The sequence below is a fragment of the Marmota flaviventris genome, chromosome 9, assembly GCF_047511675.1.
Source record: "Marmota flaviventris isolate mMarFla1 chromosome 9, mMarFla1.hap1, whole genome shotgun sequence".
NCBI classification, from domain to species: Eukaryota; Metazoa; Chordata; class Mammalia; order Rodentia; family Sciuridae; genus Marmota; species Marmota flaviventris.
The window spans coordinates 103,023,135-103,040,390 of NC_092506.1; the positions used below are offsets into that span (position 1 = coordinate 103,023,135).

General features: G+C 37.8%; 1 protein-coding gene across 6 annotated transcripts in view; it reads left to right on the forward strand.

The window, feature by feature from the left end:
• Nucleotides 1-17,256, forward strand: part of Kmt2a (lysine methyltransferase 2A) — an 83,947-nt gene that overhangs the window by 32,798 nt on the left and 33,893 nt on the right. For 4 of the 6 annotated variants that reach the window (XM_071616744.1, XM_071616740.1, XM_071616742.1 and 1 more), the window contains 13 exons: nucleotides 18-2,668; nucleotides 4,078-4,255; nucleotides 5,430-5,664; nucleotides 7,347-7,411; nucleotides 7,871-8,248; nucleotides 8,558-8,631; nucleotides 9,210-9,341; nucleotides 9,954-10,067; nucleotides 13,505-13,651; nucleotides 14,059-14,154; nucleotides 14,541-14,661; nucleotides 15,692-15,814; nucleotides 16,244-16,428. In XM_071616744.1, coding sequence (XP_071472845.1) covers nucleotides 18-2,668; nucleotides 4,078-4,255; nucleotides 5,430-5,664; nucleotides 7,347-7,411; nucleotides 7,871-8,248; nucleotides 8,558-8,631; nucleotides 9,210-9,341; nucleotides 9,954-10,067; nucleotides 13,505-13,651; nucleotides 14,059-14,154; nucleotides 14,541-14,661; nucleotides 15,692-15,814; nucleotides 16,244-16,428 — 4,499 coding nt within the window. The remainder of the gene's footprint in view (nucleotides 1-17; nucleotides 2,669-4,077; nucleotides 4,256-5,429; nucleotides 5,665-7,346; nucleotides 7,412-7,870; nucleotides 8,249-8,557; nucleotides 8,632-9,209; nucleotides 9,342-9,953; nucleotides 10,068-13,504; nucleotides 13,652-14,058; nucleotides 14,155-14,540; nucleotides 14,662-15,691; nucleotides 15,815-16,243; nucleotides 16,429-17,256) is intronic. The other 2 variants (XM_071616743.1, XM_071616745.1) reach the window with 1 other exon arrangement.

The window sequence follows — 17,256 nt, forward strand, 5'->3', positions numbered from 1 at the left end:
TTAATTTCTATACACAGTTAAAACTAGTCCTCGAAAACCTCGCGGGAGACCTAGAAGTGGCTCTGACCGAAATTCAGCTATCCTCCCAGACCCATCTGTGTTTTCCCCTCTAAATAAATCAGAGACCAAATCTGGAGATAAGATCAAGAAGAAAGATTCTAAAAGTATAGAAAAGAAAAGAGGAAGACCTCCCACATTCCCTGGAGTAAAAATCAAAATAACACATGGAAAGGACATTTCAGAGTTACCAAAGGGAAACAAAGAAGATAGCCTGAAAAAAATTAAACGGACACCTTCTGCTACATTTCAACAAGCCACAAAGATTAAAAAACTAAGAGCAGGTAAACTCTCTCCTCTCAAGTCTAAGTTTAAGACAGGGAAGCTTCAAATAGGAAGGAAAGGGGTGCAGATTGTACGACGGCGAGGAAGGCCTCCATCAACAGAACGGATAAAGACCCCTTCGGGTCTCCTCATTAATTCTGAACTGGAAAAGTCCCAGAAGGTTCGGAAAGACAAGGAAGGAACACCTCCACCCACAAAAGAAGATAAGACAGTTGTCAGACAAAGCCCTCGAAGGATTAAGCCGGTCAGGATTATTCCTTCTTCTAAAAGGACAGATGCAACAATTGCTAAGCAACTTTTGCAGAGGGCAAAAAAGGGGGCTCAAAAGAAAATTGAGAAAGAAGCAGCACAGCTGCAAGGAAGAAAGGTGAAGACACAGGTCAAAAACATCCGACAGTTCATCATGCCTGTTGTCAGTGCTATCTCCTCACGGATCATTAAAACCCCTCGGCGATTTATAGAGGATGAGGATTATGACCCTCCCATTAAAATTGCCCGGCTGGAGTCTACACCAAATAGTAGATTCAGTGCCACATCCTGTGGATCTTCTGAAAAATCAAGTGCAGCTTCTCAGCACTCCTCTCAAATGTCTTCAGACTCCTCCCGATCTAGCAGCCCCAGTGTTACTTCCACAGATTCTCAGGCCTCTGAGGAGATTCAGGTACTTCCTGAAGAGCGGAGTGACACCCCTGAAGTTCATACTCCACTGCCTATTTCCCAGTCCCCAGAAAACGAGAGTAATGATCGGAGAAGCAGAAGGTATTCAGTGTCAGAGAGAAGTTTTGGATCTAGAACAACTAAAAAATTACCAACTCTGCAGAGTGCCCCCCAGCAGCAGACCTCCTCCTCTCCACCTCCACCTCTGCTTACTCCCCCTCCTCCACTGCAGCCAGCCTCCAGTATCTCTGACCACACACCCTGGCTTATGCCTCCAACAATCCCCTTAGCATCACCGTTTTTGCCTGCTTCTGCTGCTCCCATGCAAGGGAAGCGAAAATCTATTTTGCGAGAGCCGACGTTTAGGTGGACTTCTTTAAAGCATTCTAGGTCAGAGCCACAATACTTTTCCTCAGCAAAGTATGCCAAAGAAGGTCTGATTCGCAAACCAATATTTGATAATTTCCGACCCCCTCCACTAACTCCTGAGGATGTTGGCTTCGCGTCTGGTTTTTCTACATCTGGTTCTGCTGCTTCAGCCAGGTTGTTTTCACCACTCCATTCTGGAACAAGGTTTGATATGCACAAAAGGAGCCCTCTTCTGAGAGCTCCAAGATTTACTCCAAGTGAGGCACACTCTAGAATATTTGAGTCTGTAACCTTGCCTAGTAATCGAACTTCTGCTGGAACATCCTCTTCAGGAGTATCTAATAGAAAAAGGAAAAGAAAAGTGTTTAGTCCTATTCGATCTGAACCAAGATCTCCTTCTCACTCTATGAGGACAAGAAGCGGAAGGCTAAGTACTTCTGAGCTGTCACCTCTCACCCCCCCGTCTTCTGTCTCTTCCTCGTTAAGCATTTCTGTTAGTCCTCTTGCCACTAGTGCCTTAAACCCAACTTTTACTTTTCCTTCTCATTCCCTGACTCAGTCTGGGGAATCTCCAGAGAAAAATCAGAGACCAAGGAAGCCGACTAGTGCTCCAGCAGAGCCATTTTCATCAAGTAGTCCTACTCCTCTCTTTCCTTGGTTTACCCCAGGCTCTCAGACTGAGAGGGGGAGAAATAAAGACAAGGCCCCTGAGGAGCTGTCCAAAGATCGAGATGCTGAGAAGAGCGTGGAGAAGGACAAGAGTAGAGAGAGAGACCGGGAGAGAGAAAAAGAGAATAAGCGGGAGTCAAAGAAAGAGAAAAGGAAAAAGGGATCAGAAATTCAGAGTAGTTCTGCTTTGTATCCTGTGGGTAGGGTTTCCAAAGAGAAGGTGGTTGGTGAAGATGTTGCCACTTCATCTTCTGCCAAAAAAGCAACAGGGCGGAAGAAGTCTTCATCACTTGATTCTGGGACTGATATTGCTTCTGTGACTCTTGGGGATACAACAGCTGTCAAAACCAAAATACTTATAAAGAAAGGGAGAGGAAATCTGGAAAAAACCAACTTGGACCTCGGCCCAACTGCCCCATCCCTGGAGAAGGAGAAAACCCTCTGCCTTTCCACTCCCTCATCTAGCACTGTTAAACATTCCACTTCCTCCATAGGCTCCATGTTGGCTCAGGCAGACAAGCTTCCAATGACTGACAAGAGGGTTGCCAGCCTCCTAAAAAAGGCCAAAGCCCAGCTCTGCAAGATTGAGAAGAGTAAGAGTCTTAAACAAACTGACCAGCCCAAAGCACAGGTACTCCTTTGACCTTGCCTTTAAAACTATCAGTTTACTGCACCCCTTCTACAGGCTAGATTTAATTAAGCTAAATGTCTCAGTTACATCCAGTTGTGTAAAAAGTATGGTAGAGGGGTGGTGTGTGCAATGGTTTTTCAAAGACTGGTATGATTTTGATAATTAGAAAATGGGAAGGCATTAACATTCTAAGTAGAGGGAACAGTGTGGATAGAGATGTAAAAGTATAAAACATATATGAGAAAGTATGAACTAAGTAGCTAAAAGATAGGTTGGAACGATATTACAGACTGCTGAGTTGTTTGAGGTATAATCTGGGGCTTAAATTTTGAAAGTACATTTTTATAGTTACGTTTTAATATTTATCAAAGAAGAGAAAACGAGATATTCTCTTCCTCTGTGTAGTGAGTGATTAGAGCAATAGACAATAGATGTTTGTGACTTACAAATGGGAAGCTTATCCTTAATTTGTGGAGCAGAAAAAATGTAGAATTCAGTTCATTAAGATGACACCAAACAAGCCGGGCCCGGTGGCGCACGCCTGTAATCCCAGCAGCTTGGGAGGCTAAGGCAGGAGGATTGCGAGTTCAAAGCCAGCCTCAGCAAAAATGAGGCGCTAAGTAACTCAGTGAAACCCTGTCTCTAAATAAAATACAAAATAGGGCTGTGGATGTGGCTCAGTGGTGGAGTGCCCCTGAGTTCAATACCCAGTACCCCACTGCCCACCCCCTCAAAAAAGTTGACACCATACCAAACTAATTTTTACCAGGATCAGCAATTTTTGTTCTGTAGTAGATGTATATTTATTTATTTCAACATACTGAGTTAGGTTAAGATGGCCAAAAACTTAGATTTTATGTTGTAATTCCCCTTTGAGCCATATTTACATTTAATGATTCTACCAATTGAGAGTTCTAGTAGCAGTGTGACAAGACTTATTTCTGACACTATGTTGGATGGTTTTGGTTTGCCTTCTGGTGATAAGACCAATGGCTTTTCAGTATGTGAGATACTTATGTTTGGAGCCATAGTCTTTTATATTTTCATTTATAGACTATTTCACCCACTTCTCTGTTGATAAGGAAATATAGGAAACAATCTATAATTAGAACACCAGACTGAACCTTTTTGTAATATAGATTGACAGCTTGAATTTTGAGGGAAATTGTAAAGAATTAGTATAATTGGAAATGGAAGATTTCTGTTTTTTGATGAGAGGCCTTTTTGCTGCCATTTTCAGAATGCAGAAGTAGTTGATTTCTGTGTATTGATAGGGCTTATCAGCTGGGAGTAATTAGTTGCATGTTTTGATAATGGATCTAATGAAGTGCTCAAGTATACCTTGGCTTCATTTAATTATATTTGCAGCATGCATGATCATCATCATTTTCGGCCTTTCTTGTGTTTAGGGTCAAGAAAGTGATTCATCAGAGACCTCTGTGCGAGGACCTCGAATTAAACATGTCTGCAGAAGAGCTGCTGTTGCCCTTGGCCGAAAACGAGCTGTGTTTCCTGATGACATGCCCACCCTGAGTGCCTTACCATGGGAAGAACGAGAAAAGATTTTGTCTTCCATGGGAAATGATGGTAGGTCAGAGGGTTAGTATTGGGATATAAACAGTTTTTTGACTTGTTCACCAGTCTTTCCAAGATACCCAGTAGCAGGGCTGGGATTGTGGCTCAGCGGTAGAGCGCTCACCTAGCATGGGCGGGACCCGGTTCAATCTTCAGCACCACATAAAAATAAAGGCATTGTGTTGTGTCCATCTACACCTAAAACAATAAATATTAAAAAAAAAAAAAAGATAACCAGTAGGCTGTTCATAGTTTGGGTCTTTCAAAAAACAGATAACTAGAGGGTGTTAAATGTGTAAAGATTTTATTACGGGAAATGCCTGAGTAAAAAAAGGGACAAGTAGCCAGGGAAAACTGGGAGAGCTGTCAGACTCTAGTGCAAGAAGAGAGGGAAGGAAGGTTGGGCAGAACCTTCTTAGATTGCCATGCAGTGTTAGGTTTGGCAAGGCTGTCAGGGAGTCTTCCAACAAAGCTGGCTGTCAGAGAAGACTTGTGTGTCTCAGAAACAAGCCTACTTGGTAACTTACTGCTGGGGAGCAACCATGTAGCCTCTTTATCATTGGATTTCAGAGGGGCCCTTGGTCAGTTATGCTCCCTGGAATTGGAGGTCTATGAGACACATTCTCATAATTGCCATATAGTTCTGAAATGTTGGGTTGCAGCTTTAACAAATTTAGAGATTTAGAGAATCCTTAGAAGCATTCAATTCATGTTCTTGATTCTAGGTTAGACTGTCTTATTTTCAGTATTTGGATTTTTGTTTTCATTAAGCTGCAAGGCACAGGTCTTTTTAAACATCTAAATAATTACTTAGAAAAAAATCTGAGTTCTACATATGAATATTTTTGCGTGGTGGTACATACTTGTAATCCCAGAAACTTGGAGGCTGAGGCAGAAGGATCATGAGTCTAGGCAACCTAGCAAGTCACTCTCAAAATTTTTAACGATAATAGAAAAAAATTAAAAAATAAAAAGGAGGGGAGGCCTTGGGCTGTAGCTTAAAAGTAGAGTGTCACTGGGTTCAATCCCCAGTACCCTCCAAAAAATGTATTTTCATTTTTTGATTACCAATTAAAATGAAGTTTGAATGTATCTAATGATTCAAAGGGATTTTAAGGGTTTTGCCCTCTACTTCCAAAAAGGAAATGGATACTCCTTTGGAATTAATGGCACATTTCTTTAACAGACAAGTCATCAATTGCTGGCTCAGAAGATGCTGAACCTCTTGCTCCACCCATCAAACCAATTAAGCCTGTCACCAGAAACAAGGCCCCTCAGGAACCTCCAGTAAAGAAAGGACGAAGATCAAGGCGTTGTGGGCAGTGTCCTGGCTGCCAGGTGCCTGAGGACTGTGGCGTTTGCACTAATTGCTTAGACAAGCCCAAGTTTGGTGGCCGCAATATAAAGAAGCAGTGCTGCAAGTAAGTGGGTCTTACTCTGAGGTGTTGGCCTCTCAATCATGAAGGTTTCTTATTTATCCCTGGATTGTTGCAAAGATACATTAGGAAACTGAAAGTGATTGTATTGAATCTCCTTGAGCTGCAAGATTAGTTGCAGAGTTGGGTTTTGTGAAGTGTTTAGATTTGGGCTGTCCTTAAATAAGGAATGCTCTGGGGCAGTGCTGTCTAATAGAATAGAGTGATGGAAATGTTCTGTATGTGCTCAGTTCAATATGGTACTCATTAGCCACATGTGGCTATTGAGCATTTGGCTTGTGGCTAAGTTTAACTGAGGAACTACATTTTTATTTCATTTCTTTTAAGTTAATTTAAATCTAAATAACCACATGTGAGTAGTGACTACCATATTAGTGTAGTTCTGGAAGGGTTCTGCTTAAAAGTTGACAAGTTTAAGCAGAATATTTATTGAGCCAATTGAAACAACTTTTATCTTCATGACAGTTAGGAAACTTTAGAGACATCTTACCTGAATTTCTGGGCTCTCTGACTCAGAATACTATTTTTTCGCCCGTTTTAGTCAAACTTTTGCCATCTGTGATTTTATTTGTTTAAAATGAATCAGAAGAGTCACATAGTCAGAAATTTTGGTAATTAAACATCTCATAAATTGCCTGACACAAGTAGATGCTGAATGAATGAATGACATGAAAGTCATTATTTTAAAGCATAGTTGGAGGAAATACTGTACCAGGGCAGACAGTTTCTGTGCTTTGGTTTGTCCTTAAGGAAGAATTTTGTCTTAGGTCCTTTAATGGTAAAAAGTGAGTTATTACAAAAAGGTACATGATAATAGGACACAACTGCACAGAATTTAGGGGTTGGAATAGACTGTACAATTTTAGACTTCATATTAAGTTTAAGTTTTATTAAATTTAAATCAAAGGATGACAGTTATCAAAGCCATGAGATAGATATACCTATAGCATTACAGTGGCAGACAGAACCTGGGTGATTTTAGTCAGTTTTATGTGCATATGAATATTAAATCTTATAAAGGAAGCAGTACTCATATGATTACAAGAAATATTAATTGGGGGCTAGAGTTGTGGCTCAGTAGTAGAGCACTCCCCTAGCTTGTGTGAGGTACTGATTTTGATCCTCGGCATGCATAGATAGTCAGATAGATAGATAGATAGATAGATAGATAGATAGATAGATAGATAAATGTATTGTGTCCATCTACAACTAAAAAAAAAACATTAAAAAAAAAGAAATTTTATGTGGCTGGGGTTGTGGCTCAGCGGTAGTGCGCTTGCCTAGCATGTGTGAGGCTCTGGGTTCGATTCCCAGCACCACATAAAAATAAAATTAAGATATTATGTTCACCTATAACTAAAAAATAAATATTAAAAAAAATTTTAATTGATCATTTTGTGTGTGGTAATAGTCACTACTGAATTACAACAAATTTGAGGCCCATTTCCAAAATAATTTGCTGTTTTTAAGATCCTAAAGGTAGGCAAAATTGCTGATCCAAGGATTTTAAAGGCTCAGATTTAACTTGGGTAATAATTAGTCCTTATTTCAGCTGTTAGGATGAACTTGAATAAAGATTCACTGATTTTTGCAGATAAATCATCACTTGTTTCAGTTGCTTCTCTTTTAAATGCAATTTATTTTATGGCTTATCCCTTGTTTCCTAGGATGCGAAAATGTCAGAATCTACAATGGATGCCTTCCAAAGCCTACCTTCAGAAGCAAGCTAAAGGTAGTGTTGTAAAAAGGCCTTCCCCCAGATCTCCCTGCTTTTATGTCATTGTTGTATACCTTCAGTATAAAGAGAATACTAGGGGTTTTTTGTTGTTTGTTTTGTTTTTTTTCTTTTAAAGTTCTACTCTTTCCCGGGGAGTTGATGGTTGTTGAAGCTAGATGATAGGTACGTGGGGGTTCATTTGACTATTTGACTCTTCCTTATTTGGGGGTATGTTTGACAATCCATAGTACAAATAAATAAATAAATAAATTCATAAAAATTGTAGTTCATCCCACTTCCTAGAGAAATAAAAATGTAGCTACTTCAGCTGATCAACTTGGCATTGTTTCTTGAGTCTTTCAGTGCCAACTTTAGCTGCAGGAAACTGAGAACAAGATGATGTTACATTTCTGTTCTATTTTAACAAAAATTTTTCTCATATTTATAGATTATCTTATTGTGTTGTTCCCCTAGCTGTGAAAAAGAAAGAGAAAAAGTCTAAGACCACTGAAAAGAAAGAAAGCAAAGAGAGCACTATTGTGAAAAGCTTGGTGGACTCTAGTCAGAAACCTCCCCCATCAGCACGTGAGGATCCTGCCCCAAAGAAGAGCAGCAATGAGCCTCCACCTCGAAAGCCAGTGGAGGAAAAGATTGAAGAAGGGAATGCCCCTGCACCCGGGCCTGAGCCCAAACAAGTCACCACTCCTGCTTCTAGGAAGTCCAGCAAGCAGGTCTCCCAGACAGCACCAGTCATCCCCCCTCAGCCACCTAGCACAGCACCACCAAGGAAAGAGATTCCCAAGATCACTCCGAGTGAGCCTAAGAAAAAGCAGCCTGTACCACCAGAGTCAGGTAAGCAAGGAAGGCAGGAAGGAATGGTGAACCACAGTGCTATACAGTGTGGTTCTACTGGTGTCTGGAACAACATTTGGAAACCTAAAATGTTTGAGGTATTCAGTTCTAGAAAATTAACTTTCTTTTTAACTGTTATGTAATAACAAACAAAAGCAAAAAAAAAAAAAAAAGAGAGAGAGAGATTATCTTAATTTCCAGTGTGACTCTTGGAGTTCTTTGTTTTTTTCTAATGCCCCTTTCTTCACAGCAGTTGAACCTAAAGTATTCATTGCCAGCATTCATAGCAATATATTTTCAATTCTTTAGGTCCAGAGCAAAGCAAACCGAAAAAAGTAGCTCCCCGCCCAAGTATTCCTGTAAAACAAAAACCAAAAGAAAAGGTGAGGAGAGATTTGTTTTTCTGTGTTCTGTTATGCAGGGAAAAACCTTGTCCTTGACATTTTCATGATTAACGGAAAATTATGTAAATGGTGGTGGAATTTCTTAAAATTAACCAACTTCAGGCCTAGGCTTTAGCCCATGTCTTTTTTTTTGGGGGGGGGGGGGGCGTCTTTTTCTTTTTGCTTCTTTGTGAACCTCACATGTTGTAACCTAAGAATGTGTTTATTCTTCAGGTCACTTTCTGTCCTCAACATATAATATACTTTATCAAGATTTGTCTGTAAAAATTACCTTTACCTGTGGAAAAAAATACTATTTTTATTTATTATGGACAGAAACAGAGGATTTAAGTGTTTTTGTTTTTTGTGATGCTGGGGATCAAACCCAGGGCTTCCTGCATGTGAGGCAAGTGCTGTACCACTGAGTTACAATCACAGTCAAGTTAAGAATTTTCTGAAGATTACTTCTCTGTTTATAGGATACTTATGTTGTAAACATATGTTCCAGATTTATTAATTGAAAATGTGAACGCAAGTAGGGTGTGGTTTTGTTCTATAACCATCTTTTGTCTCCTTAGGAAAAACCTCCTCCAGTCAATAAGCAGGAGAATACAGGCACTTTGAACATACTCAGCACTCTCTCAAATGGCAATAGTTCTAAGCAAAAAATCCCTGCAGATGGAGTCCACAGGATCAGAGTGGACTTTAAGGTAAAGCTATTTAGTAATGATGCAGTTTATTCATGGCCTTTAAATAAAAGAAAATGGTGATGAATAGTGTTGAAAGAGAGGAAATCAGTACCAACTTGAAGAAATGTGTAATAACTACAGGTTAGCATTATGGGCTCAGGTGTGTAAGAGCTTTAGTCACTCTTGTGATCATTGTTTCTAAATTTCCTGAAGAACATAGCCATTGAAAAACCCGTTCATCTTAAGCAGTATCTGAGGGAGTAACTCTTTCACATAGGAATGCTCAAACTATGATGATTGCTTCAGTTAGCAAAACTAAGGAAATTTCAGTCCAAGTATATTTTGGCTGTATATTTAAGAATTTCACCAAGAGGTGATAGTTTGAATCTGAAATTTAAAAATTTAAAAACAGCAGTTATGTTTGGACTCACTGAAATGAAATAACTCTTGATATCACTTTTGATTAATGTTTTTTACCTTCATTTTGTCATTATAAAACTTTCTTTTCTGCTCTTTTGTACTGCTAGATATTAAACCCAGGGCCTCATACATGCTAGACAAGTGCTTTACTGCTGAGCTACACCCCCAGGCTCTTGTAAAACTTGTGTAAGTGATCTTTCTCTCTGCCTACAGGAGGATTGTGAAGCAGAAAACGTGTGGGAGATGGGAGGCTTAGGAATCTTGACCTCTGTTCCTATAACACCCAGGGTGGTTTGCTTTCTCTGTGCCAGTAGTGGGCATGTAGAGGTAAGTATCCTGCTTCTTTGCACCCTAGAAACTGTAACAGATTATTTTGCCGTGATAAAAGAAACTATTCCTTTTGTTGGTATTTAGCAGGTACTATCCTTGTTTGAATCAGCTAATGAAATATTTTAAAGTTTTTTGGAGATTTCAGAAAGAAATCTGCATTTTAGAGTAATAGTCTTTTAAATTCAATCTTTATTAGAGTTCTGGTATTTCTATTATATGTTTAAACATGAGGAAAATGATAGTGTCCCTTTATAAAAAGGAATGTTGTTAATGGTTATTTAATTTTTTGTCTTCTTTTTCTCTTTTTATTGATATAATTCTATGTAATGGTGGGATTCAATGTTACATATTTATATGTATATACAACGTAATATTGGTGGTTGTTTCACATTGACTACAAAAACCCGCTTATTTATAAAAAGCTCTTTTTGACAGTAAGGAACAAAATCTAGTGAAAAGTGGGCAAAGGACAGAAATGGATAATTCACAAAATGAGAAACAAAAAAAGTGGCATTGTAGGGGAGGATTTTTAATTCTTCTAGTAACAAAAACTGGAAATTAAAGCATGGTAAAAAGAATCGTGCAGAAATGGGAACTTTTTTTTTTAGTTGTAGATGGACACAATACCTTTATTTTATTAATTTATTTTTATGTGGTGCTGAGGATTGAACCCAATACCTCACACATGGTAGGCAAGTGCTCTACTACTGAGCTGTATCCCCAGCCCTTTTCATTTTGAGACAGAGTCTCACTAAGTTGCCCAGGCTGGCCTTGAACTTAATTATCCTGCTGCTTTAGTCTCCCAAGTAGCTAGGATTACAGGTGTATCCCACCATGCCTGGCTTACATGTTTGTCTTAAAGAAATACTTAGAAAAGTTGACAGATTATCTCTACCTCTCTGACTCTCTCTCTCTCTTTGTATATATGACTTTATTTCATATTTTTCATGTTAATATAAATAATAGAAACAACTTGAAAGTCTATCATAGGGAGCCTGGGTTAAAATAATGATAGGACATGTATATAATGGGCAAATATGATAATATGGTCTGATATTAACATAGATGTTCATGACAGGTCACCGAGTGAAAAGAGAAGGTTACAAAGTATACATAATACATGATCTCATTTGGGTTTGAATAAATGTTTTTAAACTATATACATAGAGCTGGGCACAGTGGCTCATACCTATAATTCCAGTGACTTGGGAAGCTGAGGCAGGAGGATCATAAGTTCAAAGCCAACCTTAGCAATTTAGAAAGATCCTGTTTCAAAATGAAAAAGGATTGAGGATGAGGCTCAGTAGTAAAGCACAGGAAGGAAGGAAGGAGGGAGGGAGGGAGGGAGGGAGGGAGGGGAAAAATGGAGAATGATTTATATCATAATATTTAAAATGTAGTTGGATTGTGGGTGGCCTTTGTTTTCTGTTTTTATCTTCTTGAGGTCGCTGCAGTAGGATGAGAAAGGAAGAGAATAGCACAATTTTAAATAGGAAGCAGTATTTTGTCATTGATAAGGGATAAATTTTAAGACCTATACAATTCTCAAGTTCCTGAATACCTAGTTAACTTTTATTCATCACATATGTATTCAGTAATTACAAACAAAATCCAAGGCCTGGTTAAAATCTGGATGTTGAATAGTCAGTGATACTCAGAACTAGCATAGACTCAGTTCTGCTCACTTGCTATTGTAGTTATACATTAGCAAAATTACAAGTTGTTGACTGGTCTTCGGTTCATTAAGGAGATACTTTGTTTGTGTTTCATAGGAACATTGTACTAAGTGCTGGGGTTGCTTCAAATGTTGCTGAGACTAAGAATAGTGGGTTTATAAGTGTCAGGGGTCCACAGTATCTCTTTTTTCCTCTGTAGACTAATGCTTTGCATTCATACATACACTACCCACAGGAATAACTTAACTTTTTGTAGTACCAGTCCTTCAGCTTCTATGATTAAATTGATATTTTTTTTTAGTGTGGTATTGTTCTAATTGAAATTATATATAGGGGCTGGGGATGGGGCTCAAGCGGTAGCATGCTCGCCTGGCATGTGTGCGGCCCGGGTTCGATCCTCAGCACCACATATAAACGAAGATGTTGTGTCCGCCAAAAACTGAAAAATAAATATTAAAAAAAATTTCTTAAAAAAAAAACAAAATTATATATAGATGTGCACAACAATTTTACAGAATTCCTAAAAAGTGAATTTTTTCCTCTGTTTCTCTTTGTATATATATATATTTTTTAAAAAATTAGAAATGAAATATATTCACGTTTTTGTAATATATATAGACAAATTTTTTTTTCCTAAAAATTTGAGAGTAAGTTGTAGACATGGCCCTTTTGTCAATAATTGTCTTAGTTTGTATTTCCTAAAATCATGGAATATTTTCTTCTGTAACCACAGTGTAATTAATTATCAAAATCAGGAAGTTATTTAGGTTTGATCAATTGTCCCAGTAAAGCAAAAATTGGGGGGTTCTCCTCAGTATTTTTGACAGTGCTTTATGAACTTGGAAATAACCTTTTTTGGGGGAGGGGATTGAACCTATGGGCACTTTATTCCAGAGCTACATCCCAGCCCTTTTTATTTTTTATTTTAAGATAGGGTCTCACTAAGTTGCTTAGGGCCTTCTCAGTTGCTGAGGCTGGCTTTGAACTTGTGATCCTCCTATCTCAGTCTTACAAGTGTTGGGATTACAGATGTGCACCACTGTAGCAACTGAAAGTTACTTATTTTAAAAATCACAGATAGAAAGGATAAAACAGAGTACATGGCATATTGTAATGAGCTTTTAAAGCCCTCCTAACCAACTCCCTTATATTCCCATAGTTTTTATGTCGTCTATGGTATTTGCATTTTCTGTTAAATCTTAGGTCATATTTATTTCATTACTTTGTAATTCTATTGTCATTACTACTTTAGTTCCCTGAATTTCCTGCATTGCCTATTGACTATTTAATTCACTGGGTTTAGTTAAATACAGGTTGAGTGTCTCTTATCTGAAATACTTGAGATCAGAAGTGTTTTGGATTTTGGCTATTTTTGGGGTTTTGAAATATTTACATATACATAATGAGATATGGTGGAGGTGAGACACAGTTCTAAACATGAAATTCATTTGTTTCACATATACCTTATACACATAGCCTGAAGGTAACTTTATAAATTATTTATAATAATTTTGTACATAAAACAAAGTTTGGGTACATTGAGCCATTGGAGATCAGGTATGGGATTTTCTCATATCAGCACTCAAAATGTTTTAGATTTTGGCACATTTTGAATTTCAAATTTTGGAGTTATGGATGCTCAACCTGTATAATACCAGTGGATTCCTAAAATTCAAAGTATTTAAGTGGGATATGCTTGATATTTTTTTCCTGCACCGTTTTTTGACATGCTTCTGTATTCCCATCTTCTTGCTTTAGTTTGTGTATTGCCAAGTGTGTTGTGAGCCCTTCCACAAGTTTTGTTTAGAGGAGAACGAGCGCCCTCTGGAGGACCAGCTGGAAAATTGGTGTTGTCGTCGATGCAAGTTCTGTCATGTTTGTGGAAGGCAGCATCAGGCTACAAAGGTACAAAACATAATAATAGAACTAGTAGAGGATTCCTCTCTCCATATCTGCCTTCTGTTTTGAGGTTTTATGTCTATATTCTTTTCTCCTCTGACTTAATCTGTTTTGACTATTTAATTGGGTGTAATCAATTGCCTGATTCTGTGGAAAATGAATTTTGGAAATTTAGCAGAGAAAATGATACTGGAAAAAATTCCAAAAATCTATCTGATAATTTACCTACTGAGTGCTTTTCATAGGAAATAAATCTCTATTTTAATTGAGTAAGTGGTGTATGAGAAAATTTTAAGTTGTTCAAATGGTGTGCTATACTCACTTAAAGATATGTATGAAATGGGGTGCTAAGTAGAGGTATTTAGTGAAGGTGATGTGATGCCTGCTTTTTTTGCCATTGTATTCTCCTATAGCAACTGCTGGAGTGTAATAAGTGCCGAAACAGCTATCACCCTGAGTGCCTGGGACCAAACTATCCCACCAAACCCACAAAGAAAAAGAAAGTTTGGGTGAGTACGCACATTATGCTGTTTCAGAAAGAATTGTCATGGATTGGTTAGGCTTATATAACTTTTAATAGGCATATCCTTGCTTGAGTATCTCAGTGTAATAATTTTTTTGCCTCATTAGGAAAAGTCATCTCAATAAAGAAGTAAAATCTAGAAATGAGTAGCATTGTGATCTTTTTATTTTTAATTTTTTAAAAAATATTTTTTAAAAAATTAAATAAAGGTATTATGTTGGACACAATACCTTTATTTTATTTATTTTTATGTGGTGCTGAGGATCAATCCCAGGGCCTTGCATGTGCTAGACAGGCACTCTACCGCTGAGCCACAACCCCAGCCCCTAATTAAACTAAAATTCCTGTTGAATTTCTTTTTTTCTTTTCCAGATATGTACAAAGTGTGTTCGCTGCAAGAGCTGTGGATCCACAACTCCAGGCAAAGGGTGGGATGCACAGTGGTCTCATGATTTTTCACTGTGCCATGATTGTGCCAAACTCTTTGCTAAAGGTACCCAAAAATCCAATTTTGCCCGTGTATGGTGTTTTGAAAGCGAATTGGCCTCTTTGGGGAATGAAGTACAGAATCTGACTTGTTGTGTCAAGGATGCCAGTTAGACACATTCCATGTTCCCACTGCTGCTCTTTCCTTTGCAGAGACTACTTAGAAACTGGAATATTTTGTTAACTTCCATGGGAAGTTTTTATCATAGCTAACTGCAAATGACTGCTCTAAGCCAATAGAGCCAAAGTGTGACTTATATACATTTGATTGTACTTAATCCTCCCGCCTCAGCCTTTAATAGTTAGGCTAGGGGAAAAAAAAAAAAAAAGGTAACCAATACCTTAGAGCTGTTATTTTATCGACCTAGACTAATAATGATATAAAGTCACTACTAGAATTATTTTAAGTAAAATAAGCAGATCAATTTAAAGAGTTCTATTTTATATATATTTATTTTTAGTTGTAGGTGGACACAATACCTTTATTTTATTTTTATGTAGTGCTGAGGATCAAACCCCATGCCTCACATGTGCTAGGCGAGCACTCTACCACTGAGTCACAACTCCAGCCCCTAAAGAGTTCTATTAAGTAATAAATAATAGAGGGGATACACAGATAAAGCAAATATATGAAGGCTGTATATAATACTGGATTTTAGAAAACGCTGCTCAGAGCTCTTTTCCAGTAGAAACACTGGAAATAGAGAAAAGTTAAATTAATTGTTGTGTACTCCTATATTGCCACCTCTTTTTGAAAATTTAAACATTTTTTCAAATGTTTAAGGTATTCTCATGACAGTTATAAATGGGTCTAAAGAAGAGAAATAGTGGCACATACAAATCTTTCCTAGGAGTATTCTAGAAGCCCAGAATAATCTTAACATTTAGTAGATGTGTCAAAGTTCATAGCAGATCCATGCTACAGTTCAGAAGTGAATGCTAGTCTGGAAGAATACAGATTTTAGATTAGGTTGAGGCCCTTAAAAGTATTGGTATGTGAGCCCAAAGCACTACTACAATCTTTACTCTGCTTTCAGGAAACTTCTGCCCTCTCTGTGACAAGTGTTATGATGATGATGACTATGAGAGTAAGATGATGCAGTGTGGGAAGTGTGATCGCTGGGTCCATTCCAAATGTGAGAATCTTTCAGGTACAGAAGGTTGGAGTCTTTTTATTACAGTTTCTTTCTCCCTTGGTACTGCTACATTTATAGCCCCAGAGCACTATAAACCTAAAATTGTGGTAGTGCTATTTAAAGTTCTTTAAAAATAAGTTATTGTTTAGTCTTTAGAATAAGTAGCATTGTATTGTTTGTGCTCACTTCTTCTGAACACATCCCTTTACTTCTTTGTTGTCCTTTGTGGGTACCATAACCTATTGGTTCTCGAATAACCAAATCCTGGATTAGTATTAATTAATGAAGTCCCTTTGGGAGATCAATGTATACAATGTCCTACAGTATTGTAGCCTCTTAGGTGGGTTTCTAACATACAGCTTTATATTATAGTAAGGTCAATGGCATAGTTTACCTTCTCTCCCTCTCTTGCTCTTCAGAGGACCTCCTTATTGTAGTTTTTTGTTTTCCTAGATGAGATGTATGAGATTCTATCTAATTTGCCCGAAAGTGTGGCCTACACTTGTGTCAACTGTACTGAGCGGCATCCTGCTGAGTGGCGACTGGCTCTTGAAAAAGAGCTACAGATTTCTCTGAAGCAAGTTCTGACAGCTTTGTTGAATTCACGGACTACCAGCCATTTGCTACGCTTCCGGCAGGTAGACTGAAGTTGCATTTTGTTTTCTGAAAGCTTGTTCTTACATGGTTTTTACCTAAATAAATAAAATTTTAAAATTATTTGTATTATATTTATATTACCTAACAATAGAAAGGATTTTTTTTCTTGTTTTGCTTTGTTCTTCTTTTAGTTTTATAGTTACTTGTTTTGGTGATAACCATTAGGGAAAAGTTTTAGGATAAGTTCTTCTGTATAATAGGAAGTAGAAAGGGACTGTATCTTCAAAGGCGTTGCTACTATAATAAGAAATTTGGATTTTTTACTCTGTTGATAATGGGGAGCCAGTGAAGAAGTTTACCCAAGAGTAAAGTTGTTTTTTTAGAGGGAAAAAAAAAAATTCTCCCTGGAGTAGAGAAGAAGGATTAAGAGAGGTTTAAGCCTAGAGGCAAGAGCAATATTGGGAGGCAGGCATAGTAATCTACTTGAAAACTTCTGCTTTTTGTCCAAGTTGTGAACTATGTATCTATAAAGTAGTCAGTCATTGGAAAAGGTATAATATGGAAAGAACCACCTAGATAACTTTAACTCAAAGTGAGGCTGATATTTCACCATAAAGCTCCTTTTTTGTTGTTTTTGAGTAAGAAAATGAATTATCCATGTCATATTCCAAAGGAGTTATAGACATAGTTTCAATTTCAAAATTTTTTATAATTGTAGATGGACAGCATGCCTTTATTTTTTTTTTTTTTTAATGTGGTGCTAAAGATCGAACCCAGTGCTTCACATATGCTAGGCAAGTTGTAGCCACTGAGCTACAACCCCAGCCCACAGTTTCAATTCTTTATACTAGGTTTGAAAATTATCAAGG